Source organism: Blennius ocellaris, assembly GCF_963422515.1.
Source record: "Blennius ocellaris genome assembly, chromosome: 5".
NCBI classification, from domain to species: domain Eukaryota; kingdom Metazoa; phylum Chordata; class Actinopteri; order Blenniiformes; family Blenniidae; genus Blennius; species Blennius ocellaris.
Window position 1 is genome coordinate 1,532,006 of NC_137654.1, and position 27,546 is coordinate 1,559,551.

Sequence of the window (27,546 nt, forward strand, 5' to 3'; positions counted from 1 at the left end):
CCATGGACCTCCAGAAATACACAGACCTCTTGACCAGGCTGGGTCAGGAGTTTGAGGACAGATTCACAGACTTTGTGAGCCTGGAGCCCTGTGTCACATTGATTTCAAACCCTTCATGGACGTGGACATATCTGAGATTTGTGACCAAATGAGTGAGGCGTTTACTCTCAGTACTGTTGATTTGGAGATGGAAATTCTCAGTCTGCAAAATGATATCCAGCTGAAGTCACACAAGTCTGCTGAAGACTTCTGGAAACTTGTGGATACAAAGAAGTTCCTCAATATCTGCACAGGAGCCATGAAATGTGCTGCTCTGTTTGGCTCAATGTATCTTTGTGAATCTGCCTTTTCTGACTTGAACTTCATCAAGTCAAAGTTCTGAACTCGTCTCAGTGATGCCCACCTGGATGACTGCATCAGAGTGAACCTCTCAGGATACACACCACATTATAAAGACCTGATCGACAGCATGCAGTGTCAAACATCTCATTAAAGGTAAGTAAATAATGCTAAATATTTACCCGGCAACCACAAAATACAAGGCGAGGAGAAGTAGCTCATGACTTGTTTTATTGTTTGAAAGTAGCTCTCATCTTAACAAAGGTTGGAGACCCCTGCCCTAAATGATGCATGTCACCATTGTAAGCAGAGGAACAGTTTCCTGAGGGGAAATGATGCTCAATAAAAGTTATTGTTAAAGTTCAGCACTATTAAAGTTCAGCACTATAATGCTGTAAATAGGGAAATTAGAATTACTGCCCATAAAAGGATAGGACATGAATTAAAAATTTTTAAAATGGAGGTCCTTCTGGAGTAAAACAACAGCAGCAACCTTTTAATGAAACAGTTTTAGTGTTTAGGTCACCTGGAATGTTGTGATCCTGTTGAACTGATATTATGCTCCTGTAACTTGCCTGCTACCTTTCCTTCTCTCCTGCAGCCTCAAAACAACAACAACAACAGCAGCGCCGGACTGGACAAACTTGCTACGAGCCCAAATGTGTCCCCCAGTGAGGAACGTGTCCCAGTGTCTCCTCTATGAAGACACCGAGGACTCCTGAGCTTGAGACACCAGCCAAAACAACACAAACTGACCTGGTGAGTTCAACTCAGATTGAACTGCACATTTACAAAAGTCTCATATGATAGATGTTTGACTTATTTTTCTGCCGGGTGTTTTTCTTTTAGACACCTGATATTGAATTATCTGAACTGTGTGAAAATGTCCAGACCAAAGTTCAGAAGCACTCCATCAAGCTGAGGCTCCTCGGGTGCAGTATACCATTATGACTGGAAGTCTTCCTCGCTCTCCCAGCTTCAGAAAAAGACATTTTACTTTTTAAATTAATTGATAAATCAGTGATTATTTGTTCTCTGCGACTGTCTTTTTTGTCCTGATTGATGTGTGAAGAGTTATTTCCTGCTTCATCACTAACTTTGTTGTGTTTCTCTTATTTAAGGCATAAATAATCCTGTCACCAACAGAGCCTCCTGCCACCATGATGTCTGCAGCAAGTATTTTTTCTTCTTTTATGTCTGCTTGTGGATGTCCTGTAAATATTCAGAGGTTGGAAGAGCCACACCGCTGAGGAGGTCATTGTGGGTTGCTGACAATTGTGAAACACCTAAATAAATTGTGATTCTAAACAACAGATGCTGCTGCTGGTGTGTTTTTTCCTCAAGTTTTCCTTGCTGTCAATTCACCTGACTGAATGGTACATCAAGGCTTCATTTACAATGAGAAGAATTGACATATCCTTAGATATCACTCTGGTTGAGGAATGTCACTAAATGCCCGATAAAGGTCAAGTACTGAACATTCCTGAATTATTTCTCCCACTAAATTACTTGTAAAGTGTTCATGTAATTGGAGTCTTCGGTGTAAATATGCCAGTTTGTTGCTGCCGTCAACAGCAGAACACCCACATTTAGTGGGTGCAATAACGATTGCAATGTGTAGCAGCTCTACTAAATGTAAATTTTTTTTTTAAATGCATTCAAGAATTTTATTGCAAAATGTGCCAGTTACAAAATGTGGCGTTATTACATAATGAGGTGAAAATGTATAACATTATTGTATATTGCACCATTGTTACATAATGCCACACTACTTGCCCACAGTGATGTGTTCAGGTGCATCACATAACTCCGACCCATGCTACACGCAACATGCTAGTGAGTAGAGATGGGGCGATTGCCTCCGAAACGCTGCGCCGAGGCTTGTATCAAATCTCCGTGATCACGTGACCGATGACGTTGGAAGCGTCATCGGTCACAACGAACCAGTGGAAGTGATACGACTGATTGGAGACTTTGGCGGGACTTCACTCGTTATAACGAGACGCGAGATTCCCAGCGTTCCCCCTGCTTCATTGCGTTCTGAGACCTTTGACAGCGACGACTTGCCCACTTGAGTGATGGAGAATCCGAGTGGAAGAAAGCGATCCTGTGTATGGGAACACTTTGACCTGGTGTCACCCACCAAGGTAGGTGTTTTATATTATTATAATAATGATAATATAGTCTCATGTAATTTACTTTATACGGTATTGCATAATATCTGCCCGTGACACTTCTAAGAATATAATGCTTAGAGAAAATGAATGTTATGATATTGTAATAATTTCAACTTCATATTATCTTGACTGTTTCAATATTTCTTAATGGTTTTTTAAATGTATTTAGGTTCAGTGCCTCATATGCTCACGAGAGTTGGTGTATGGAAACAACACCTCCTCTATGTTGCGGCATCCCGAGCACCTCAGCTGAAGGAACCCAGCTCACCCTTCTGGTATGTAAACGATCAATACAACCTAGTCTACCGTTGAATCAAAACAAGATTTAATAGTTGCACACATGTAACCTAAATATTTTTCTTTCATCAGTGCCCAGGAAGCAACAGCTGGATGAGGCCTTGCTGAACCTCATCGTTATGGATACACAGCCTGTCTGTGGTGGAGAATGAAGGCTTTGGGGCCTTTGTCCACCTCCTGGATCCAACACACACCCTCCCAGGGAGGAAGGCCCTGAAACACATGTTGGACTCCAAACACAAGTCCACCCACAACCAGGCTGTGGCAGAAGATTCGAAGGCGTCCACTATCTGTTTAACTGCAGACATGTGGACATCCATGAACATGGATGCCTACTTAGCAGTGACTTCCTCACTGAAGAGGTCCAGCTCCAAACGGTCCTACTTGGCGTCAAGCACTTCCCACGCTCCCACACTGCAGCGCAGATTGCAGAGGCCAGAGTTACTCTATTGGCAGAGGGGAATTAGGAACAAGGTGAGGTGTCTAGTCACAGACGCAGCACCGAACTTGATCGCTTCTGCAAATTTAATTAATGTGCGTCATGTGAACCGTTTTGCCCACATGTTAAATCTGGTGGTAAAGAAATCCCTGACGCAGACACCGGAACTGGATGACATTCGCACCAGGGCTCGTAAAATTGTTGGACATTTCAAATCGAGCACATCAGCAAAAGCAAAGCTGTGTGAAATCCAGCGACAGACGGGCCGACCAGAGCACAGACTTACAGGAGGTGGACCCCCGCTGGAACGGCACATCCTCAATGCTCCAGCGGCGGTATGAGCTGAGGGAGCCTCTGGCTGCAGCACTCAGCAGCCTCAACACCCCACTCTTGACATTTTCTGCGGAGGATTATGACACCATAAATCAATGCATCACAGTCCTCTCTTCCTTCCACCAGGCCACAGAAGAAATGTCCACTGAGAAGAGGGTCTCTGGATCAAAAGTCATCCCAAGTGTAAAAATGCTGAAGCACCAGATTTCCAGACAGTGTGCTTCAGTAACACACCACACCGCCAGGAACCTCGTCCAGAACATAAACACAAACCTGCCAGAGAAATGTGCCATGCTGGAAAAACTTTCTTCACCAACGCTTGCAACATTACTTGACCCTAGACTTAAAGAGGAGGGATTGTGTAGCACATCAAACTGTCAGGCAGCGGTGGAAAGGCTCACCAGGGAATGTGCTCATGTGATGCCTGAAGCAGCTCTGCCGCCTGCAGAGGGTCCGTCCAGTCAAAGCAACCGCCTCTGGGCCCTGCTGGACGCCACATGGAGGCACAGCGGCCATCAAGTTGCACCGCCACTGCAATTGCAGAGGTAAACATTTTTTTACATTTTGTTTTGTATTCATCTCTTGCTGAAATGATACTGATGTTATATTTTGTCTTTACTTATCCAGATATCTGAAGGACAAACTGCTGCCCAGATCAGAGGAGCCATTAGAATATTGGCTGCTCCAAAACACTGCATACTGCACCTTTTCACAGTGGCGATGCAATATCTTTCCCCGCCAGCATCCTCAGTGCCATGTGAGAGAATCTTTTTGAAGGCTGGTGAGATCGTCAGACAAAGAAGAAGCCGCTTAAAGCCGAGCACAATCGAACAGATTGTTTTTGAATAAAAAAAGTGCACAAAAATAAAGTCCCCAAGCACATTTCCCTTATGCACACATAATAATTCCCTTGTAGCACAAGCACAATCCCATGTAGTCACCAATATACATCGTTGCATTTGAAACATCACACAAACCCAGTTGTTCCGGCTGAGAGCCGGTGTGCAGGGTTCTGAACCAGAACCAGACCAGGAGGCGGAGCAGGTGCAATTGTCAGTGACTTTATTGTGAACCAGGACCTGGGAGACGAGGAAGCAGAGACTCCGGGGTGCAGAGTACGCAGGCGGAAGGGAGGTGCTGCACCACGAGGAGGAGCGCAGCAGGGAGGTGCTGCACCACGAGGAGCGCAGCAGGGAGAGCTGCACGGCGAGGAGGAGCGCAGCAGGGAGGTGCTGCACCACGAGGAGGAGCGCAGCAGGGAGGTGCTGCACCACGAGGAGCGCAGCAGGGAGAGCTGCACGGCGAGGAGCGCAGCAGGGAGAGCTGCACGGCGAGGAGGAGCGCAGCAGGGAGGTGCTGCACCACGAGGAGCGCAGCAGGAGGTGCTGCACGGCGAGGAGGAGCGCAGCAGGGAGAGCTGCACGGCGAGGAGGAGCGCAGCAGGGAGGTGCTGAACCACGAGGAGGAGCGCAGCAGGGAGAGCTGCACGGCGAGGAGGAGCGCAGCAGGGAGGTGCTGCACCACGAGGAGCCCAGCAGGGAGGTGCTGCACCACGAGGAGCGCAGCAGGGAGAGCTGCACGGCGAGGAGGAGCGCAGCAGGGAGGTGCTGCACCACGAGGAGGAGCGCAGCAGGGAGAGCTGCACGGCGAGGAGGAGCGCAACAGGGAGAGCTGCACGGCGAGGAGGAGCGCAGCAGGGAGGTGCTGAACCACGAGGAGGAGCGCAGCAGGGAGGTGCTGCACCACGAGGAGCGCAGCAGGGAGAGCTGCACGGTGAGGAGGAGCGCAGCAGGGAGAGCTGCACCACGAGGAGGAGCGCAGCAGGGAGGTGCTGCACAGCGAGGAGGAGCGCAGCAGGGAGAGCTGCACGGCGAGGAGGAGCGCAGCAGGGAGAGCTGCACGGCGAGGAGGAGCGCAGCAGGGAGAGCTGCACGGCGAGGAGGAGCGCAGCAGGGAGAGCTGCACGGCGAGGAGGAGCGCAGCAGGGAGGTGCTGCACCACGAGGAGCGCAGCAGGGAGAGCTGCACGGCGAGGAGGAGCGCAGCAGGGAGGTGCTGCACCACGAGGAGCGCAGCAGGGAGAGCTGCACCACGAGGAGGAGCGCAGCAGGGAGAGCTGCACCACGAGGAGGAGCGCAGCAGGGAGGTGCTGCACCGCGAGGAGGAGCGCAGCAGGGAGAGCTGCACGGCGAGGAGGAGCGCAGCAGGGAGGTGCTGCACCATGAGGAGGAGCCCAGCAGGGAGAGCTGCACAGCGAGGAGGAGCGCAGCAGGGAGAGCTGCACCACGAGGAGCGCAGCAGGGAGAGCTGCACGGCGAGGAGGAGCGCAGCAGGGAGAGCTGCACCACGAGGAGGAGCGCAGCAGGGAGAGCTGCACCACGAGGAGGAGCGCAGCAGGGAGAGCTGCACGGCGAGGAGCGCAGCAGGGAGGTGCTGCACCACGAGGAGGAGCGCAGCAGGGAGAGCTGCACGGCGAGGAGCGCAGCAGGGAGGTGCTGCACCACGAGGAGGAGCGCAGCAGGGAGGTGCTGCACCACGAGGAGCGCAGCAGGGAGAGCTGCACGGCGAGGAGGAGCGCAGCAGGGAGGTGCTGCACCACGAGGAGGAGCGCAGCAGGGAGAGCTGCACGGCGAGGAGCGCAGCAGGGAGAGCTGCACGGCGAGGAGCGCAGCAGGGAGAGCTGCACCACGAGGAGGAGCGCAGCAGGGAGGTGCTGCACCACGAGGAGGAGCGCAGCAGGGAGAGCTGCACGGCGAGGAGCGCAGCAGGGAGGTGCTGCACCACGAGGAGGAGCGCAGCAGGGAGGTGCTGCACCACGAGGAGGAGCTCAGCAGGGAGGTGCTGCACCACGAGGAGCGCAGCAGGGAGGTGCTGCACCACGAGGAGGAGCGCAGCAGGGAGGTGCTGCACCACGAGGAGGAGCTCAGCAGGGAGGTGCTGCACCACGAGGAGCGCAGCAGGGAGGTGCTGCACCACGAGGAGGAGCTCAGCAGGGAGAGCTGCACCACGAGGAGGAGCGCAGCAGGGAGGTGCTGCACCACGAGGAGGAGCGCAGCAGGGAGAGCTGCACGGCGAGGAGGAGCGCAGCTGGGAGAGCTGCACCACGAGGAGCAGCGCAGCAGGGAGGTGCTGCACAGCGAGGAGGAGCGCAGCAGGGAGAGCTGCACCACGAGGAGGAGCGCAGCAGGGAGGTGCTGCACAGCGAGGAGGAGCACAGCAGGGAGAGCTGCACAGCGAGGAGGAGCGCAGCAGGGAGAGCTGCACCACGAGGAGGAGCGCAGCAGGGAGGTGCTGCACAGCGAGGAGGAGCGCAGCAGGGAGAGCTGCACAGCGAGGAGGAGCGCAGCAGGGAGAGCTGCACAGCGAGGAGGAGCGCAGCAGGGAGAGCTGCACAGCGAGGAGGAGCTCAGCAGGGAGGTGCTGCACAGCGAGGAGGAGCGCAGCAGGGAGAGCTGCACCACGAGGAGGAGCGCAGCAGGGAGAGCTGCACCACGAGGAGGAGCGCAGCAGGGAGGTGCTGCACAGCGAGGAGGAGCGCAGCAGGGAGGTGCTGCACAGCGAGGAGGAGCGCAGCAGGGAGAGCTGCACAGCGAGGAGGAGCGCAGCAGGGAGAGCTGCACCACGAGGAGGAGCGCAGCAGGGAGAGCTGCACAGCGAGGAGGAGCGCAGCAGGGAGAGCTGCACCATGAGGAGGAGCGCAGCAGGGAGGTGCTGCACAGCGAGGAGGCTGGCTGAGGACGCTTGTAGAAGGAGCCGTGGAACGCCTTCACACATGTTACTCATACAAGAGACACAAACAAGGGCCACACAATCTTCTGGCCCCGGACCTCCTCACTGCAGGGCTGAAGATGTGGGAGCAGTTAGCTGATTACCTGCAGGAGTGTCTGTGAGGTGCTGGAGGAGGTGTGGATCCTCACACCAGTCCCACTTTTAAGTAATTACAGGCGACACATTTCACATTTTAATAGTCAATTGACAATATACAGTAACACTTTCACATGAGAACAATGATCCTTAGAATGAAGACACATGCTTAGTAGTGACTTTATTGCATTTGTGTTGGAACTGGAATCAATGCGTGAATCATTTGGATAAATCATTTCATTGCTGCTATAATTGTAGTAGACCACTAGATGTCACTGGTTTGGCCTTTGTTTGAGGCTTTGGAGCTTAGAATCTTTTTTCGGTACAATGGGGAAGAAGCCTCAAAAGCTTCACAAGGCTTCATTTGCCCATCTCTACTCACACAGCAGCTAGGCTACTTGCTAAACATGATTCAAATAGGACTGATGCATTCACTAAGGAGCTGGAGCATGTGTGCACAGCCCACAGCATTGTGTAAAGACACCAGCCATTGCACTGTTGCTGCCTTGTGGCAGAATAGAGAAGTAAAGAAGAAAACCCAGATCGATCACAGGAGTTCCCAGACCACACAGCAAAACAAAACCTTATACGAGGGGCACAGCCCAGCAAAACTTCTTCTGCCATGAGCTGAGCCAAGAGAATTCATTCATTTGTTCACACAGCAGGATAATCAGGCCGATTTTGACCCTGATTCTCTCCTTCTAGTTGGTGTAGTTCTTCTAGTTGGTGTAGTTCTTCTAGTTGGTGTAGTTCTGGTGGGACCTTGACGGAGTTGACAGGAGCCATTTCAAAGTTAGATGTGTGAAAGGTGAAGGTAAGTTAGATTCTTCCTTCTTATTTTTTGAACATGCAGAGACTTTTAATTTTCTTATTTTCTGTTTAAAAAAAATTGTGATATGTGCTTTATTACTGATGCTCATGTTCAAAAATACATTTAATTCATTCATTCATTCAAACAGGAGACCTTGTCCCAATGCTTTTATTGTTGTGAGCTCCTTCAGAAACAATCCCCTCCAGTGACCGTACCACACAGTGCAATCATTCAAATAGATCGAACGTGGAGTTGAATAATGCCCAATCATTGAAAATCCCTTCAATATAAATTAAAGCCATTGTTTGGTCAGACAGATTGTACAGAGAACACCTTTGTCATAAAGCACAGGCTAGAAAACATCCAACACATCACGCTTCCATTGACGGTGCATCAGTTCCAGCAGAGCGAGACATTCGTCCAGCCAGCAGGACAACATGACTGTCCTGCAGTTATGGAGGGGAGCTGGGCTTTGTTGTTATGCTGATTTTCCGAACAACCACCCAGTCCTTTTGTGCTGCTGTTATGTGTATCCTCAAACAGGAAGAGGCATATTTGTACTTCTGGTCTATCTCTTGCATTTTAAACCGCCCATTCATGATTTCCCCGACTGGATGGAACACTTCACAGCTCTGCCCTCCCTCTTTGGTGATCACACCATGACCTAACTCCACTTGAGCTGACTCCAGGAGGTCCTTCCCATCTGACCCCGTCTCCACTAAGATGTCCGTGACCACAGCAGGCTCTGAAAACACGGCTGTCAAGTAGTTCCCTCTTTCTGGAGAGCGCCCCCAAAAGAATTTCTCCCCAGCATTCCATGCCAGCTGTGGCACATGGTCCTGGAAAGTTGACATGTCAGAGTAGACTCTAGCTAAAGGATTGGTGTAGAAACCTTCTTCAAAGTCTTGGTCCTTTAGCTTGTTGTAATTCCCTCGGAATGAGGAGAAAGTCCCCATGTGTTGGAATAGCGAAGGTTTGAAATGGATCGGCACTTTCTGAGTCATGATCTCTCGAAAATGACTCAGCAGCCAGTCACAGGGCATCTCCTGGTAGAACAGGAACAGGAAGCGGGACAAGAGGGGAAGGTGGACAGACTTGTAGAGTTTCCCTATGTAGCCAAGAGTAGAGAATTCTAACGTTGCCCAGGTGGCCTTCTTGGCTTCTTGTTCTTCAACGCGTTTCTTGATGGTTGTGAGGAAGTGTTTTGCACAGGAGATGTCGTCTTCCAGCTGGAGGTAGTAGCTGGCCAGACCTGAGCTGCAATGGATCAGGAAGGAGTAATCCAGGTTTTGTTTGGAACGAAACGTCACACGATCCGGAGCATCATTGTAGTTCCTTTTGAGACCTGCAAGAATCGCCAAAGAGACATTAGTGTGAAAAAACTCTTCACATGTGAGATATGTACATAAATGGGTTCATATGTGCTCTGCACCTGTGAGAGGGGGGTACCACTCCTCTGAAACATGCAGGACCATGAGCTGGCCTTCTTCCAGTTCTGAAACAAACTCATTTTTTAATTCATTCACTGTAGCTACTCTCCAGTCGCTATCGAAGTCTGCCAGTAGCACGACCACCACCATGGAGGCGCGTTCTTCTGGAGATGACTGGGAGAAGATAGACTGCAGGGTGGGAACAAGGTACCTGCCCTTCTTTCTCTTTATGGAGGACAGACCAACAGCCAAATATTCTGAAAAATGAAAACAATCCTTATTAGTCATCATCAATGGAGAAGTAGCTTTAAGGAGCAGCTGCAACCAAGAGAAGAAGTGTCAAAAATATGGCCTGTGAACCAAAAGTGGCTCGTCAGTGTGTCCAATCTGGCCTGCGACTGTGTAACTTAGCTGTAATAGTAAGACTCCGAAAGAGTCAGAAGATGTCAGTGAACACTCTCGTTAGCTGGTCAGCACATGACAGCAGTGTGCGGCCGACACCCTGTCGGGTCCATCAATCAATCAATCAATCAATCAATCAATTAATCAATCAACTTGATTTGTATAGCACTGTTTCATACAATCAATGTAATACAAAGTGCTTAACAAGATTTAAAAACAGTGCAAAGATACAATAGATCATTAAAAAAACCGAATGAACACAGGTACACACGCAAACGCACACGCAAATGCGCGCGCGCACACACACACACACACACACACACACACACACACACACACACACACACACACACACACACACACACACACACACACACACACACACACACACACACACACACACACACACACACACACACACACACACATGCAGACATGCCTCGTGGTGTGGCAGGGCACTGAGGACGAAGGTGAGGAAAGGGCCACTGTGGGTGTTACGGCTGAGTTATTGTCCCGCATATCTGTGGGAGCACAAAGAGCTTTGTGCACGCACGCGCAGAGCAGAGAACACGTATAAAGACCTGGGGCCTCATTTAAAAAACATTGTGTCGAATCTATACGAAAAGTGTTCGTGTACCCAAAAGCTGAAAAAATGAGATTTATATAACCGTTTGTAAGCACACCTGCACACTTTCCTTTTATAGATCACAGCCCACCTGAAAGGTTGCACAATATATGTCCCACAACCAACATGCCCACATTCTTACATAAATGGTCAATGCAAAGTATTTCAAGAATATCAATTAGCCTGCTGATTGCTGGCATTTTACGATTAATCATGGCATAAAAGGCTAAAATAAGGAAAAGAAATTTTACAGAGAGTGAAATAGTCCCAGCTGTCACTGCGTTGTTTATGGTTATTCAGGAATTAGACTGATATGGGGTTATATTTGTGCCAAAATTCTGAGCGAGCGATGGGAAAATTTGAGGCACTTCCAGAAACCGAAGCAACCAATCAGAGTTCAACGCCCGCCCCAAACTTCTGTGATTGGTGGACAACCGTGTCTGTCACATTTGGGCTTTGCACATTTTGAGTGAGCGCACAGCAGGACTTGAGCGGACGTGGAGAGATTTGAGCGAGCGAGAGAGAGAGAGGTTTAATCTCAAGTTTGTCTTTGCGCAATTTAAATATTTCCTCAAAATGCTATTAGTGTGCTTGCACAGTTAATTTTTTGGCGCTCAAATTTTCCCATCGCTCGCTCAGAATTTTGGCACAAATATAACCCCATAGACTGATTGTTCCACACTGTTGTGCCGACTGGAGGTAAGCCAGCCCACGGCCGACAGTGTTGCCCACCAGGTGTTTAATCAGGGTGGAAGGTGATCAGCTGTTGGGAGCGTGAAGAGCGGAGCGGAAAAGCGAAGGAGGCTGCCTGCGATCAAGGGATCAATTGAACTGGTGAGCTGCATGGAGGATCACTCGCCAAGTGAAACTGAAGACGACTGCCGGTAAGAGCCTGGCTTTCCACACAGACGTTTGGTGCAGAAGCTGCATGTTGTGTTTGTGTGCACTCGGAAATATGGACTTCTTCCAAAGCGCTCATTCACTTTGGGTGTGGACAGTGGCAGATTCGGCCTAAATGGTTTATTTATCTAACTGTGCTGTTGTTGTTTGGGTAAATAAAGCTGCTACGTGCATGTGTACATATGACATGAGTAATTTATTATTAAAGAAAACTGTAATTATTGTGGTAAATTATACTTGAGCACTAAAATGTACTTTAAAGAATGTTATGTATATTTATATTACATCAAATTTCATAATTATATTTTATACTGCTTAATAAATTAAATGCCAGCATGATTATTTAGGCGAAATGCTTAATTTTGAAATTGTTGATAATTTGACTCATAGTTTGTATTTTACTGTAAATGTATTCAATATATTGAGTCCATTTTAAATTGACTACTATAATTGTGATGTCATATTTCTGTAACTTGGTTTGATTGAAGTGTTTATTATATTTCATCTTGTATAGTTACACTGGTGTTTGTTTGTTGAAGGTTTTTCACCTGCATAAAATAAATGAGGGAAAGAAACTAAAAGCCTCATCATTTGGGAGTGAATCCCAGCGGAAAATCTTCACAAGTGTGAGAGGCATGCATGCTCAACGCCAGGACGGAACACACTTTGTCACAATTGATAATGAATCAGTTCTCTGCTCCACTCTCATCTGAAGATGAAAGTAGTGTTACGGCTGAGAGCCGGTGTGTGGAGTTTCTGGAACCCAGAAGCAGAGCAGGTGCAATTAGCAATAGTTTATTTATATTGCAAGACCTGGGAGACGAGGGAACGGAGACTCTGGGATGCAGAGTGCACAGGCCAGGAGACTGCAGCAAGGAGGAGCTGCACCAGGAGGAGGTGTGCTGAGGAGGCATGGAGTGAGGAGTCGAGAGCACACGAGGAGCGCAGCAGGGAGGAGCTGCACAGCGAGGCGGGGAGGCCGAGGACACTTGAAGCAGGGAGTCGTGGAGCTCATGAGAGGAGCTGGTGACTCGGAACAGAGACACAATCTTCTGGTACTGACACACAATCTTCTGTCAGTGAGGAGGATCCGGGGCTGGAGGAGGTGTGGATCCTCACAGTACCCCCCCCTCAACGGTCGCCACCAGGTGGCCTACCCAGCTTGTCCGGGTGCTCGGCGTAGAAGTCCGAGAGGAGAGTCTTGTCCAGGCTGAGCCGACGGGGAAGCCAGGACCGCTCCTCCGGACCGTACCCCTCCCAGTCCAACCAGATATTGGAAACCCCTACCCCGGGGCCGCACATCCAGGATCTTGGACACGGTGAAGGCAGGATGGTTGGCGATGATCCAAGGGGGTGGAGGGGGGTCAGCAGGAGGCCACAGGGGGCTGGAGGAGACGGGTTTGAGGAGAGAGACATGAAACATAGGGTGCACCTTGAGGGAGTCGGGGAGCTGGAAGCGGACCGCCGTGGGGTTGATCACCTTGGCGACCGGGAACGGGCCGATGTAGTGGGGAGCCAGCTTCGGTGACTCGACCTGGAGGGGAATGTCTCGGCAGGACAACCATACCATCTGCCCGGGTCTGTAGTCTGGAGCGGGAGTGCGGTGACGGTCTGTGAGTCATTTATTGGACTCCGCGGATCTGGAGAGCGCTGCCTTGGCAGATCTCCATACCTCCCAGACCCGCCGTAGGTGGTCCTTGACCGTGGGGACAGCCACGTCGAGCTCCTGATCTGGGAACAGGGGAGCCTGAAAACCATTGCAAACCATGAACAGCGACATCCCGGTGGCTGAGCAGGTGAGAATTGTGGGCGTATTCAATCCATGGAAGGTGGGCGCTCCGGGATGAAGGAAGCCGCGCAGCCATGCACCAGAGAGCCGCCTCAAGGTTCTGGTCAGCCGTGTCCCGGGCCGTTGGCAACTTCCGGAGAGAGGGACGTAGTGGACGGACTTCGAAAAACGGTCCACTATGGTCAGGATGGTGGTGTTTCCGTCAGAAGGGTGAAGCCCGGTGACGAAGTCCACGGCGATGTGGGACCAGGGCCGGCTGAGAATTGGCAGGGGTTGCAGGAGACCTGACGGAGGTTGATGGGAGGACCTACTGCGGGTACAGATGGAACAAGCTGCAATGAACTCCCAGACCCCCCGGGCCATACCAGGCCACCAGAAACGTCACTGCAGGAAGGAGAGGGTGCGGCCGGCTCCAGGGTGGCAGGTGAGTTTGGAGTGGTGCCCCCACTGAAGAACCTGGAAGCGCACGGAGTCCGGAACGTAGATGCAGTCCAGGGGTCCGGTGCCAGGATTCGGGTCTGCCCCCTGAGCCCCCCGGACGGTTGCTTCAATGTCCCAGGCGGCAGCACCCAGGATGCAGGACGACGGGATACTGAGGTCTGGTAACTCGGAGGAGGAAGGGGAGGAGTGGAGCCAAGACAGGGCGTCAGGTTTGATGTTCCGTGATCCAGGTCAGAAGGACAGAGTGTAGTTGACTCTACTCAGGAAGAGGGACCAGCGCGCCTGAGGGAAGTTGAGCCTGTGGGCCGAGCAAAGGTACTCCAGGTTCTTATGGTCCGTCCAGATGATGAATGGGACTGTCGCACCCTCCAACCAGTGTCTCCACTCTTGCAGAGCCAACACCACCGCCACCAGTTCCCGGTTCCCCACGTGGTAGTTTCTCTCGGCTGGAGAGAGCCTGCGGGAGGAGTTGGCACAGGGGTGGAGCTTGTGAAGCCAGGATGCCGTTGGGGGAGCACCACTACAACCCCGGTGACGGAGGCGCCTACTTCCACCACGAACTGCCGAGAGGGTTCGGGATGGAGCAGGACCGAGGCGCTGCTGAAGAGGGTCTTCAGCTGGGCGAACGCTGCAGCTGCTTCCTTGGACCACTGGAACGGAACCTTGGTGGAGGTCAGTTGAGTTAGGGTACCGGCCACCCTACTGTAGTCCCTGATAAACCCCAGGAATCTCAGCCGCTCCTTCCTGGTTGTGGGGACGGGCAGATTGAACCTTGGCTGGGTCGGGTCGGAGTTGCCCTTGGGCCTCGATGAAGCCAAGGTACTGCACGGAGGTGGAGTGGAACTCCCATTTCTCGGGCTTGACATATAGCCAGTTCTCCAGGAGGCGTTGGAGGACCAGGAGGACATGCTCCTGGTGCTCCTCAGTTACAAGTTACAAGTAGTTAACTTTGTGGGAGAATGTGCGCACCGGTATGCAAATTCTCCCACAAAGTAAATTTTCTTTAAATCAAAAAGTTTGCATGGGGAGTGGCGTACGCATCAGGACTTGTTTTGTGTTTCAGCAACCTTTACTCTTCACTCCTGGAGATTTTTGTCAAAGCTCGCCATCTGTGAATGGTTTTCCGTTCCTCACTATTGCTAAAGATCCAGCAAAACTAGCGGAATTCTAGTCACCTTGCCGGGTCCATACGCGGAGTTGCTGCTGGCTAGCTAGCACCCTGCTAGCTGTCCAGTAGCTCTTGGCACGCTTTCTTCCTGCTGTCTCCCGCAGGGTGTTTTGATGCAAAGGTAGCATGGCGTGTGTCCAAGTGCCGCTTTACATTCCACCGTTTCATCAATGCGATTTTGTCATTGCAAATTAGGCACACCGCAGAACCTGCTCTCTCCACAAAGGCGAATTCTTCACTCCATTCGTCCTGAAATGTGCGATACTCATCTTTTTTTCTTTTCGCCATCTTCTTCGTCGAAGGGTTAGCTTTGTGCTAATGACTGAGCAGACTGATTCAAAAGGGGGCGTTTACCTGTATACCCAGCAACAGCCAATGTAGGCTATTATCATCCAATTAAAATAATGGACAATTGCTCCTGCAGCCACCTGCAGCCCTGAACAGGACATGAGCAGTGGAAAATCCATGGATGGATTAAAACAAGTGATAATATATTATGTTGTATCTGAAAAGCCGAAATCTGCGAGCCAGACACAATCATCAAAAGAGCCACACCTGACTCGCGAGCCATAGGTTCCCGACCCCCGGTGTAGAGTGTGTAAAGGAGGGGGCTCAGTACACAGCCCTGTGGTGAGCCAGTGCTGAGACTGATGGCTGTGGAGAGGTGGGGGTCCACTCTAACCCTCTGGATACACTCTGTGAGAAAGTCTTTAATCCAGAGGCAGGTGGAGAGGTGGGGATCCACTCTAACCCTCTGGATACGCTCTGTGAGAAAGTCTTTAATCCAGAGGCAGGTGGAGAGGTGGGGGTCCACTCTAACCCTCTGGATACGCTCTGTGAGAAAGTCTTTGATCCAGAGGCAGGTGGAGAGGTGGGGGTCCACTCTAACCCTCTGGATACACTCTGTGAGAAAGTCTTTAATCCAGAGGCAGGTGGAGAGGTGGGGGCCCACTCTAACCCTCTGGATACACTCTGTGAGAAAGTCTTTGATCCAGAGGCAGGTGGAGAGGTTGGGGTCCACTCTAACCCTCTGGATACACTCTGTGAGAAAGTCTTTAATCCAGAGGCAGGTGGAGAGGTGGGGGTCCACTCTAACCCTCTGGATACACTCTGTGAGAAAGTCTTTAATCCAGAGGCAGGTGGAGAGGTGGGGGTCCACTCTAACCCTCTGGATACGCTCTGTGAGAAAGTCTTTAATCCAGAGGGAGGTGGAGAGGTGGGGGTCCACTCTAACCCTCTGAATACGCTCTGTGAGAAAGTCTTTGATCCAGAGGCAGGTGGAGAGGTGGGGGTCCACTCTAACCCTCTGGATACGCTCTGTGAGAAAGTCTTTAATCCAGAGGCAGGTGGAGAGGTGGGGGTCCAATGTCCAACATCTTAGACACCAGTCTGTGGGGGAGGACGGTATTAAAGGCAGAGCTAAAGTCTACAAAGAGCATCCGTACATAGCTCCCTGATGTTCCAGGTGGGACAGGACAGCATGGAGATCAGTGGTCACCACGTCCTCTGTAGACCTGTGAGCTCTGGAACAAACTGGTCGAACGAAGGGGGATGAATGACCTGATGTGGTTCCTGATGAGCTTCTCGAAGTACTTCATTACCACAGGGGTCAGTGCTACTGGCCTGTAGTCATTGAGACTGTCAAGAGTCTGTTTTTTGGGGAGAGGGACTATAATGGAGGACTCAAGGCAGGTCGGGACGATGGACTGGCACAGGGACTGGTTAGAAATCCTGGTGAGGACCCAGCCAGGTGATCCAGTCCTTCAGCACACGTCCTGAGATGCCATCGGGTCCGGCTGCTTGATATGAACACTGTTTTCTGAGTGCGCACTCAAACATGACTCAACTCAAACTAGCTGTATTTATTCAATTAAAACAGAGATAAATGCAAGGGTTGCCTTATATTTGGTGATGAAATTCACAAATATCTTGCTTCAGGGGAGGGATTAAATGTGTGATTATCAACAATGTTGCATCAGCTCTGGAGCCACAATGTTTTAACCTTTGTGATGACGTTTATATTGCACCTATAAATGTGTGTGTTCACTCTTGGCTAAATCATTCACAACACTTATCATCATTCTGGCGTGATAATCTGGACAAGAAGTCTGAACCTTTCTGCGACACATCTGATAGATGATGTGTAACAATATCGTAGCAAGTCCCTCTGCAGGAGAGACGCTGCTGCTTAGAGTTATTTAAACCACTGCAAACATTGTGAACTGTAAACTGTGAGTATTTGTAATGAACACTTTCAGCCAACATCAACCATCATCACATGATTAAAAATAAAGAAGTTGCACTGACTCTGTTGGGTGGCCGGCGCTCCGGCCAGCAGTGTATAGGACACATTGAGAGGTAGAAAGTCTCCCTGCTCCACCCACAACTCCTTGCTGGCCAGCCTGTCAGCCTGCCAGCTGGGCTCACTGTGAGGCTGTTCAGACGACCGGGACAGAGCCTGCAAGACACACCGCAGGAAACACAGACCTATGAACAGATTACTGTCAACCTTCAGATCAGAAACACAATCATACACACAGTCAAGTATGAGAAAACAAGCTTTATTTTGTTTTTGCACTTTGCAGAGCATGAAGGTTTCCTGTTGCAGTTCAGTTTCCCGCAAACGTGTGTGTGTGTGTGTGTGTGTGTGTGTGTGTGTGTGTGTGTGTGTGTGTGTGTGTGTGTGTGTGTGTGTGTGTGTGTGTGTGTGTGTGTGTGTGTGTGTGTGTGTGTACCGTCAACAGATAGGTTCCCCCGGTGATAAGCAGCACAGCCACCACAACAGTCTTCTTCCTCAAGAGGGGTCGCATTTCCTGCCTGCCGCACACAGCAACACAGGAATCACTCATTGCACTCGTGAGAACCTCGTTTTAAACCTTTTCACTTTTATCGCGGAATCAAGTTGAACATCACACATTTCAACCTTATCATTCTAAACAATACACATTTAACACATAAATACTTAGTAATGTGTTTACTCTGAAACGTATAGGTTAAGCAGGCATTAGCTTCTTGCGACTCAGACTCTTCTGGTTAAATCTCCCTCTTCCCCTCACTGCACTTGCTTGGCCTATGTAATCAGTGCGATGGGTTTCTTTCTGAACCTATCCAACACTCCGAGGAGAGAGTGGTTTGTCGGGGCCCGAAAGTAGAGCGCTGTTTCGGGAGACGCCACTCAAGTGAAACACTACTCTGATTTGGCCCGTCTTCTGGGGGTGGTACACCCTGAAAATTGGGGTTTTCTTCAGCATGCGTTGAAGGAACTGTCGTCGGGAAAAGGCCTGAGCACGATTATTGGGAAGTGTTGTCCTCGGCATCCATGCTTCAACTTTATGCAGGAACAATGGAAAGGTAATAAAATAGCATGGGGGGAGGACGGCGACCCTGAAAGCCACAAACCCCAGGTTGGGAACCAATAGAAGCTGTGAAGTGAATTCAGCAAGACGGAGCGCTACCGCAAGTCCTTCATCCCCACTGCTGGTAGACTGTAAAGTAGCATGCAATACTATGTGCCACTTTATCAACGTCACTTTATCTAAGTCACTTAATTGACCACTTGTTAGGACTGAACCTGCACTGCCAACACTGGTATCATTTTTTACGATAGCATGTTTATTGTACTTTATTCTACACTTTGCCCCCCATCATAGTTTAATTTCCTTGTATTTCATCTTACCGTATACTTTGCTCCCCTTAGAACTTATTATGCTTTATTATAGTCTGTGATTTCTATCTTATCTTTATTTTAGTCCTATTTTATTTTATTTTACTTATTATTACTTCTACTGTAAATACTTTTGGCCCTTCGAGTTCTTGATAGTCATTGTATATAAGATTCCTCTATTCTTTGCACATTTCTTGTCTTTCCTCCTCATGAGTCCTGAAGAGCAGAACGTAACAAGTACATTCCCACTTGGTCAAACTGCCTCCCAACCAACTGTCCCCTGCTTCTCACCCCGACTCCCGAGCAGGACGGACGTCTCTGTCTCACCGGGAGACCAAGAGAGCACAGAGTGGACCTCAGAACCAAACCAAGGTTCCGCCTGCTGGCGAGCAGGACACACCACTTGGACTGTCCTTTTTCTCTTTTCCTTTCTTTTTGGATCCTGGGAGCCAGACGCGAAGCAGCATCAGTGAACCCCCGACCCACTGATCACTGTGGAGAACCGAGCCACGGAACCGAGCCTCGCCAGAACTTTCTTCCTCTTTTCCTCCTCTCTCTCTCTCTCTCTCTCTCTCTCTCCCCTTCATTAACCCCTCGTGTGTGCGCCCGCCCCAGGCGTATCCCCCGCCGTTCATGTTAACTGATCGAGATAAGCTCGCCACAGTTAGCAACCAAACTGCTAACTTATGCCGCCATCATACATCCGTGTGCCGGGGTTCTCATTCACTCCAAATAATACTAATAATAATAACCACCACGATCCATATGGCAAGTCGACTGTGCATTTATTTCCCTCAAAAATAGTGCTGGTGCTCAGTATGTACAGGAGCAAAAACAAAAATAGATATTTACAGCAAGCGAAAAAAAAAAGATATTTACAGAGAGAAAACAAACCAAACAAAACCTGATCAAAGATCTTCCTTCAGCCGACTGGCAGAGTTTCCTGTGGCCCGTTGCTGCCACTGGTACCTGCAGAGACAGACTCCCCCAGCACAGTTCACCTCCCTGCTTTTAAAGGCTAAGCCCCTCCCCCCCGGGTGTGGGATGACTTCTCCTAACCAATCAAAGCAAAGAACATAAATATTCACCTCCTTTCTCTGAAAGGATACTCAATTTTTTTACTAAAATAAACAAAAACATTTTCCACAGCAAATAATTCCATTCCGAAAGAAAAATAAATAATTATTTCAAAGTGCCTCTTGATCACATGACCATAACTCGGTGCTCGTGAGCTACATACTTTTTTCATTTCATTTATTTATTTATTCAACCATGTTCACATATGACGTACCAGGGCCGTACATTAATGTGAACAGATCCTGGTGGAAAGCAGCACGATGAAGACGTCGTCTTATTGTTCATGCCCCTTTGAATATATACCAAAAACTCGATGACCATAAACGACGGTGATCCATTCAACAAAACTGTAACACACTTTACTGTGTTTAAAAATCAACCATTTGAACAATTTAGAAAACAAAACAAATTTCCCCATTGCAACGTGCAAGTAAAAAAATTTTATATTCCTCCATCTGCGTCTCCTTAAACATATTTTTAATTGTATTTATTGTTTGAGAACATTTTAATGTGTTCTTTAATGAATTCCATAATCTGACCCAGCAACTAGAACCTCTGTCTTCTGGAGGTTCTGGAGAAAGGGACACAAAAATGTCCTTTTTGTCTTGTGTCTCTGTGATCGAGGTCAATTTCATGTAAATATGTTCCGGGACCAACTTGTGCTTCATTTTCCACATGGTCAGTAAAATTTTTAAATTAACAAGGTCTTTAAATGTGAACAGTTTCAGCTTCACAACAAGGTTTGTATGTTCCCTGGAGCCTTTGGGACTTATAATTCTTACCGCCTTTTTATTGAAGCAGGAACATTCCTTCTATTACACTATTGGATGCATTTCCCAAAACCTCAATACAATATGTAAAGTATAGAACAATTAATGAAGAATATAAAAGAAATAAGGAATCCTTACCAAGAACATACTTCACTTTATGCCAAATACCTATACATTTATTCACTTTTGTTGGAATCTACTCAATGTGGGGCTTCCAGCGGAGTTTGGTCTCTAACATGATTCCCAGAAATGTAATCTTGGTCACTCTTTCAATCCTCAAATCATCAATAGTAATGTTTACATTCCCCTCAGATTTCCTCGTCCCAAAAATCATATATTTAGTTTTTTTCCCAATTTAATAATAATTTATTTTGGTCAAACCATTTTTTTTAAATTTGCCATTTCAGTGCTCACACAAGATAATAATGTATCCAGGTCACTTCCTGATTTATAGACAGTAGTGTCGTCTGCAAACAATAGAAGGCCCTTAGGCTTCTTAGTTGCTTCATAGATGTCATTTATAAATAAAATGAAAAGTTTGGGGCCGATTATGGAACCCTGTGGGATTCCACATACCACAGTTTCAAGTTTTGAATGTAGATGATTGAATTGAACATACTGTTGTCTATTTTGTTGGTCGCTTTCCAGCCATTTAAAAACATGTCCCCTAACATAGTCACGGAGTTAGCTCCGCCCCGTCTTAGCTCTCCACTGCCCTGAGGCGTCATGTCACGGTAAGCGTTCTGTGTGAATGTATGGATGTGTGTATGTATGGTTGTGTGTATGTGTGAATGTATGGATGTGTGTATGTATGGATGTTTGCGCAGGTAAACCACAGCAGCCAGGTGTGCACCCCTGTCTGGCTATGCTAACTGTTGGGTAAGAGGGCGATGAGCTAATTCAATGACTTGATGTGAAGTACGGAGGGAAGTGAGGCAATGTGTGTGATGTGTATGTTTGTGTGTTGCCTGCGCGCCGCAGGGTGTGTGTGAGCGTGTGTGTTTGTGTGTTGCCTGCGCGCCGCAGGGTGTGTGTGAGCGTGTGTGTTTGTGTGTTGCCTGCGCACTGCAGGGTGTGTGTGAGCGTGTGTGTTTGTGTGTTGCCTGCGCGCCGCAGGGTGTGTGTGAGCGTGTGTGTGTGACAGTGTGCCGCTGCCCCGTTACTGACGGTGTTGCTCCGTCACAACCCGTATCGTCACCAGAGTTTGACTGGCTGTCTCGACATCCAGTTAAGCTCCGGCGTGACAGCAGTGACTCTGCCTCGGTGAGACGGCTCGCTCCGACTGTCCCAGCGCATGTGCACAATGGACGTCTTCTTTATCTGGTCGCCAAGCAACAAAGAGCAAGTGGAACGCCTCCAGTGGCGGCATGGGTCATCGCAAACTCTCTTTATGCCCACCTGGTGGTCGTATTGAGACATTGCACTCTCCCTCTGCGCCTCTCTGCGACCCTCGTGGTCGTCATGGTTACCGCCCCCAACCACTACACCCACTCACACTGACCCTTCAAAGTTCGCTGGCACCTGGTGGACACTCGTGGTCATTACATGCCCACTCAAGACTCCCAAGACACACACACACACACACACACACACACACACACACACACACACACACACACACACACACACACACACACACACACACACACACACAGTAACTCAGTCAGTCCCCATTAAATAATTCAGCTCAGAGTGAATCAATGTTTCAGAAGGTTCAGTCTGAATGACACTAAGGACAGACTGTTTCCACTGCAGACCGTTTCCACTGCAGACTGTTTCCACTGCAGACCGTTTCCACTGCAGACTGTTTCCACTGCAGACTGTTTCCACTGCAGACCGTTTCCACTGCAGACCGTTTCCACTGCAGGCCGTTTCCACTGCAGACCGTTTCCACTGCAGACCGTTTCCACTGCAGACCGTTTCCACTGCAGACTAATATCCTGACTTGCTAACGGCGGCATGCTCACGGCCACACAGATTGCACTTTCAGTTTGCGAATGTTTTAAAGGTGATCAGCTATGAATTGTATCTTAACTGACATTTTGTGCAAACAGCATGTTGGTTTGCTGTCGAGGTATGGCCGGTGCACCTGAGCCTTACAGGAGGTAAATCAGAATGTATCAACAAAGACAAAAAGAAAAGAAAAATGCAGCATGAGAGACAATCGGTCACAAAGTGAAAGCTGTGGAGAAATAGAAAAGGAACTGGAAGCCCGCAGAGAAAGCATAACACAGAAAAGTTCTTAAATCACAGTCCCGGGGGCCAGCTGAGGGAATTGCCTCTCACCACAGAACCAGCGGACTGTCAGAAGAGCTGATTTTAACTTCTGATTAATACGCACACATAATTGCCACAATTGTAAACAACGCAGACATTTTCAGTTATTATTGATCACATTGCAAGGTGTGCATTAATCTGATAACAATAAATGGATTGTACGTGGTATTTTGCAGTCAGTTTGTCTCAAATGAGGATCTTTTTTTTTTTCACAATATCAACTTTTCTGATTTTAAACATTCAAACCTGAGGTAAAGAGATGTCGAACTCATTTTAGTTCAGGGGGCATAAACAGCCCAATTTCATCCTGAGTGGTTCGGACCCATAACATAGTGGCATAATAATCTTTAAAGTTCAACTTTAAAAGTTCAACTGCTTTGTGTCGTGTTGTCAGCAGATGTTCGTATGAACATGAGCTGCAGAGCATTTTCTACACATCCAGATGACATAAACATGACAATCTATACTTCATGTACCGATCTTAAAGTCATCAACATTTCTCAAACCTTCTTTAAAAAGATGAATCCAAACTTTCTTAATGATTTAAAGGGGCTCTTCATGCCGGTAGGAAACATTACTCCTGTTGGTCTTTATTAGTTTCAAATATCAAAATTCAGTGATGATTTATAGATGAATTGTAGAATCTGTTATGGGTTTTTTTTGTGAATTATCACATTGGTGACATTTTGTGTGGAAGTCATTCAGTCAGTCTCCGTTTCAAATCATTATATTTGGCTTGAAGGCAGTTTCTATCAGAGAGCTCTTTAAACGGGTTTTTATTAATGCTATTGATTTTTCTTTGTTGTTATCTTAATTTATGAACATGAAAAATACTTTCAAATCATTTCCATCATATTATATAAATAAGGTTTTCATAATTGTACCTTTACATGGAATGTTTTTGACTCTACTAGTTGTTAGGAATAAGTATCCACACAGAGATTTGGCGATATATTGAAACATTGAATATTCACAATTCTATAGAGCAAAATGTCCAGTGTGCAGAAAGAATAAACTTGGAGGTAGAAAAGGTATGAAGACTTTTGATTCAAGATTACTGAATCCAGAGCCAAGGCTCTGTGACAATCATGCTATCATTTTGATGTCAACCATACGGCTGAGGAACCTCAAGGATTGGAGGAATGTGGACAGATGAACAAGTGAAGCCTAATTCTGCAATCAAATTAATCAAAGCTTGTGATGTTGACGTTGTAGACTTTTATACATTTTTAGGAAGAACTAGTTTAGACAATAGAAAATATGCTTTAATGTAATAACTTCTAAAAGTGAGTCAGGAGTTACTTGCAAAGATAATCAATGTACTGTAAAGTACAAACTCACTCACTGCTTCCTGGAGCTCAGATCCACTTGGTGGCGCTCTGTGGCCTCATATATTGTGCTTAGAGAAGGACGCCTGTATTATATATACAGCTCATACATCTTGACTGCATCCTTTGTTGACAGGGAACGCCAACATCATTAAATTCTCAATATTTTTAATACTGAGAAAATGTTTTAAAAAACAGCCAATTTCATTGAACTGTTGTTGCTGTGGCAACCACTCCTGGGCTATACTCATATACTGTGGTTAGAGAAGGACACCTGCACTACATATACAGTAAATACATTTTGACTTCATCTTATGCTGAAAGGCAATGCCAATACCAGAAAACTTTCAATATTGCGAAAAATGTAAAAAAACAGCAAAGTTCATTGAACTGCTGTTGCTATGGCAACCACTCCTGTGCCTTAGCCAAATACTGTGCTTAGGGAAGGACACCTGTACTACATAAACAGCTCAGAACATTTGACAGTTCAATGAAATTGGCCGTTTTTTTACAATTTTCTCAATATTGAAAATATTGAGAATTTAATGATTGTGACAAGGATGAAGTCAAATGTTCTGAACCGTATATGTAGTACAGGCGTCCTTCTCTAAGCACAATATATGGGTAAGACCCAGGAGTGAGCACTATAGTTCCAGCACTTAATGAAAATCACCTTGTTTTATTCTTACAAAAGAGAACAACTTCATCAAACAAAACTAACATTTTCAAAGCAAAAACATATATCCTGATATAAAGTAACCTATGCCTGGAAAGCACAAGAGTTGTACTTTTCCAATGACGTGTACAGTTTGTTGTTACTTTGAAAACTCTTCTGTATATATTCTGAGAAGTCAAACTCCAGACGGTTCCCACTGCCACGACAGCCAAAATATGACATTAATCATGCTCACTTGTTTTCATGACAACCAAAATGTGTTTTTCACACTACTGGGTGAAAAACCTGCCCCCATGGGTGTGACCCAGCATGTCAGAGTTTCGGAGAAACATTTTCTCTCCTCCAGCTCCATTAATCAACTGGAGGGGAACGCCGCCCTCTACAGGCTGGATGTATCAGTGACTGAATGAATTAAGGTTAAAATGAACGGATGAACCTCACTGTGTTTATGTAGAAATAATCTATTCAATCAGGTTTTATTGATGATTCCTGCTAAATGTTCTGAGCCAGTTTATTTTCTATACTGCCTGTTTCAATGGCTACAATAAATATGCCCAGCAAAAGTTTCACCATACTGTACGTTGTGTTTTGTTGACCCACTGCTTCACCGTAGTGACACTGGGGACAATGAGCACATGTGTCAGTTGTTTACTCGAGTACTCTGCCATAACAAGACAAAGTAACGTGTGTAGAAGGTTGGAGACAATAGAAATACATGTAAAGAGTAAAACAGACATTAGAAGTTGACATTTCATCCTTCACTCAGTCACACTACACTGCCATTGCACGTTCAAGCCTCTAGGTGGCGCATTGCCAGAGGACTGGCAGGAGGCACCGCGTTAGGAACACAGTCTACAGGTTCAAATGGTTCCCTTTCCATAGTAACTAGTTACTTTGAAAGTAATGAGTAACTGAAAGTAAAAAGAGTTACTTTTGAAAGTAGCAACTGTAACTGAGTTACTAATTTCAAGTAACTTGCCGAACACTGCTGAGCACTGAGGCTGACTTTTATTTAGTAAATGAGAGAAGATAATTCAAACTATTATCAGTTCCATGTTACATGATGATAATAAATATCATCACAACGTTTTTTGAATTGCACTGAATTCATGTGGTCTGACAGTGAGCTGATATTTATATATATTTATATATCACACTATATAGTCGGACACTATATTCTTTTGGCACTTTGCTTCAAGAGATATGGTCAAACCTCTGAACATTGTTTAGACAACCTGTTCTGTAGACCGAATCCATTATATTAAAATAAAGTGGGCACTCATAAACAACGAAAAAGTACAACATTAGGTAGAAACGGTCCATATAATCCATATTTATTCTAAGTACAATTAAACCTGTTGCGCGGCTCGTTCAATCCATTTCTATACTAATGTGACTTTAGAACTGTGCCGGACAGGCGCGTCGTGGCGCGGGACGCCGCGGGGGAGGAACACGGTTTGTTTGGACACTCACCTCCGACGTCCAGCTGCTCCGGAACGGACAGGAGAGGCCCGCGTCACTGCGGTCAAGCCAGCCCGCAATTTCAAAAACGAAGTCAAGTGAGCCGGCCGTGCGGTTGTCTGCTGCCGTCAGTGATCAGGGATGCAGCGTACTATTTCCGCTGACGGATTTCAAAATAAAGGCTCAAATCACTTAGCCTGGAATGGTTGTCAATTTCTATAAAGAATGATTTATTCAATCTAAAAACTACTTATTCAAATACTGTATCAATGGAATCAAGCTATTGTTTTCAAAATATTAAGTCAACATATATGTAACTTATTTTTAACAGTATGATGGTGCTCTTCAAAAAAATCTATTTGGAAATCAGGATATAACCAAACAATCTTATTTCAAGAAGGATTCAATCAGAAACTCACTAAAAGTACTCACTCAAAATAAAATGCAATTGGAAATTGGAACGGAACACATGAATTTGAAGTGGAAAACTTCAAAATTCCTACTTGTCCCGGGGTCATTCCATCTCACAGTGATTGGAGACCTTCCCAGGATGCCACTCAGACAGAATAAAGGAATTCTGATGTATAATTTCAAAATAAAATGCAATTGAAAAATTTAATGTTAAACCTGACTTTGAGGTGGAATATCTACGAAGTTCCTGGTTGTCCTGGGGTCATTTCACTTCACAGTCATACTACATCATCCCACCATAGCATTTAGTTAGTTTGGAAAAAGTCTGATCTGTCGTTTCAAAATAAAACAACTTTGAATATTGGACTATGAAACCTGATTTTGAAGTGGAATATCTCCGAGATTCCTAGTTGTCCCGGGGCCATTCCACCTCACAGTGATACTATACCATCCCACGATGCCACTCTGTCAGTTTGAAGGAATTCTGATGTATAATTTCAAAATAAAATGAAATTGAAAATTGCAATATGATGTCCTTTCACCTGACTTTGAGGTTGATTATCTCCGAAATTCCTAGTTGTCCCGGGGTCATTCCACCTCACAGTGATAGTACACCTCCCCAGGATACCACTCAGTCACTATGAAGGAATTCTGATGTATAATTTCAAAATAAAATCAAATTGAAAATTGCAATATGATGTCCTTTCACCTGACTTTGAGGTTGATTATCTCCGAAATTCCTAGTTGTCCCGGGGTCATTCCACCTCACAGTGATAGTACACCTCCCCAGGATACCACTCAGTCACTATGAAGGAATTCTGATGTATAATTTCAAAATAAAATCAAATTGAAAATTGAAATATAATGT

General features: G+C 47.3%; 1 protein-coding gene across 1 annotated transcript; it reads right to left on the bottom strand.

Annotated features, from left to right (window-relative positions):
• Positions 1-8,091: 8,091 nt before the first annotated feature.
• LOC308130981 (alpha-1,3-mannosyl-glycoprotein 4-beta-N-acetylglucosaminyltransferase C) lies at positions 8,092-26,371 on the bottom strand. The gene is made up of 5 exons (XM_080497531.1): positions 26,280-26,371; positions 17,750-17,831; positions 17,322-17,472; positions 9,692-9,946; positions 8,092-9,604 (listed from the first exon to the last, which is right to left on the bottom strand). The coding sequence occupies exons 2-5, from the start codon at positions 17,822-17,824 to the stop codon at positions 8,712-8,714; spliced, it is 1,374 nt and encodes a 457-aa protein (XP_080353657.1). The 5' UTR covers positions 17,825-17,831; positions 26,280-26,371; the 3' UTR covers positions 8,092-8,711.
• Between the last annotated feature and the right edge of the window lie 1,175 nt (positions 26,372-27,546).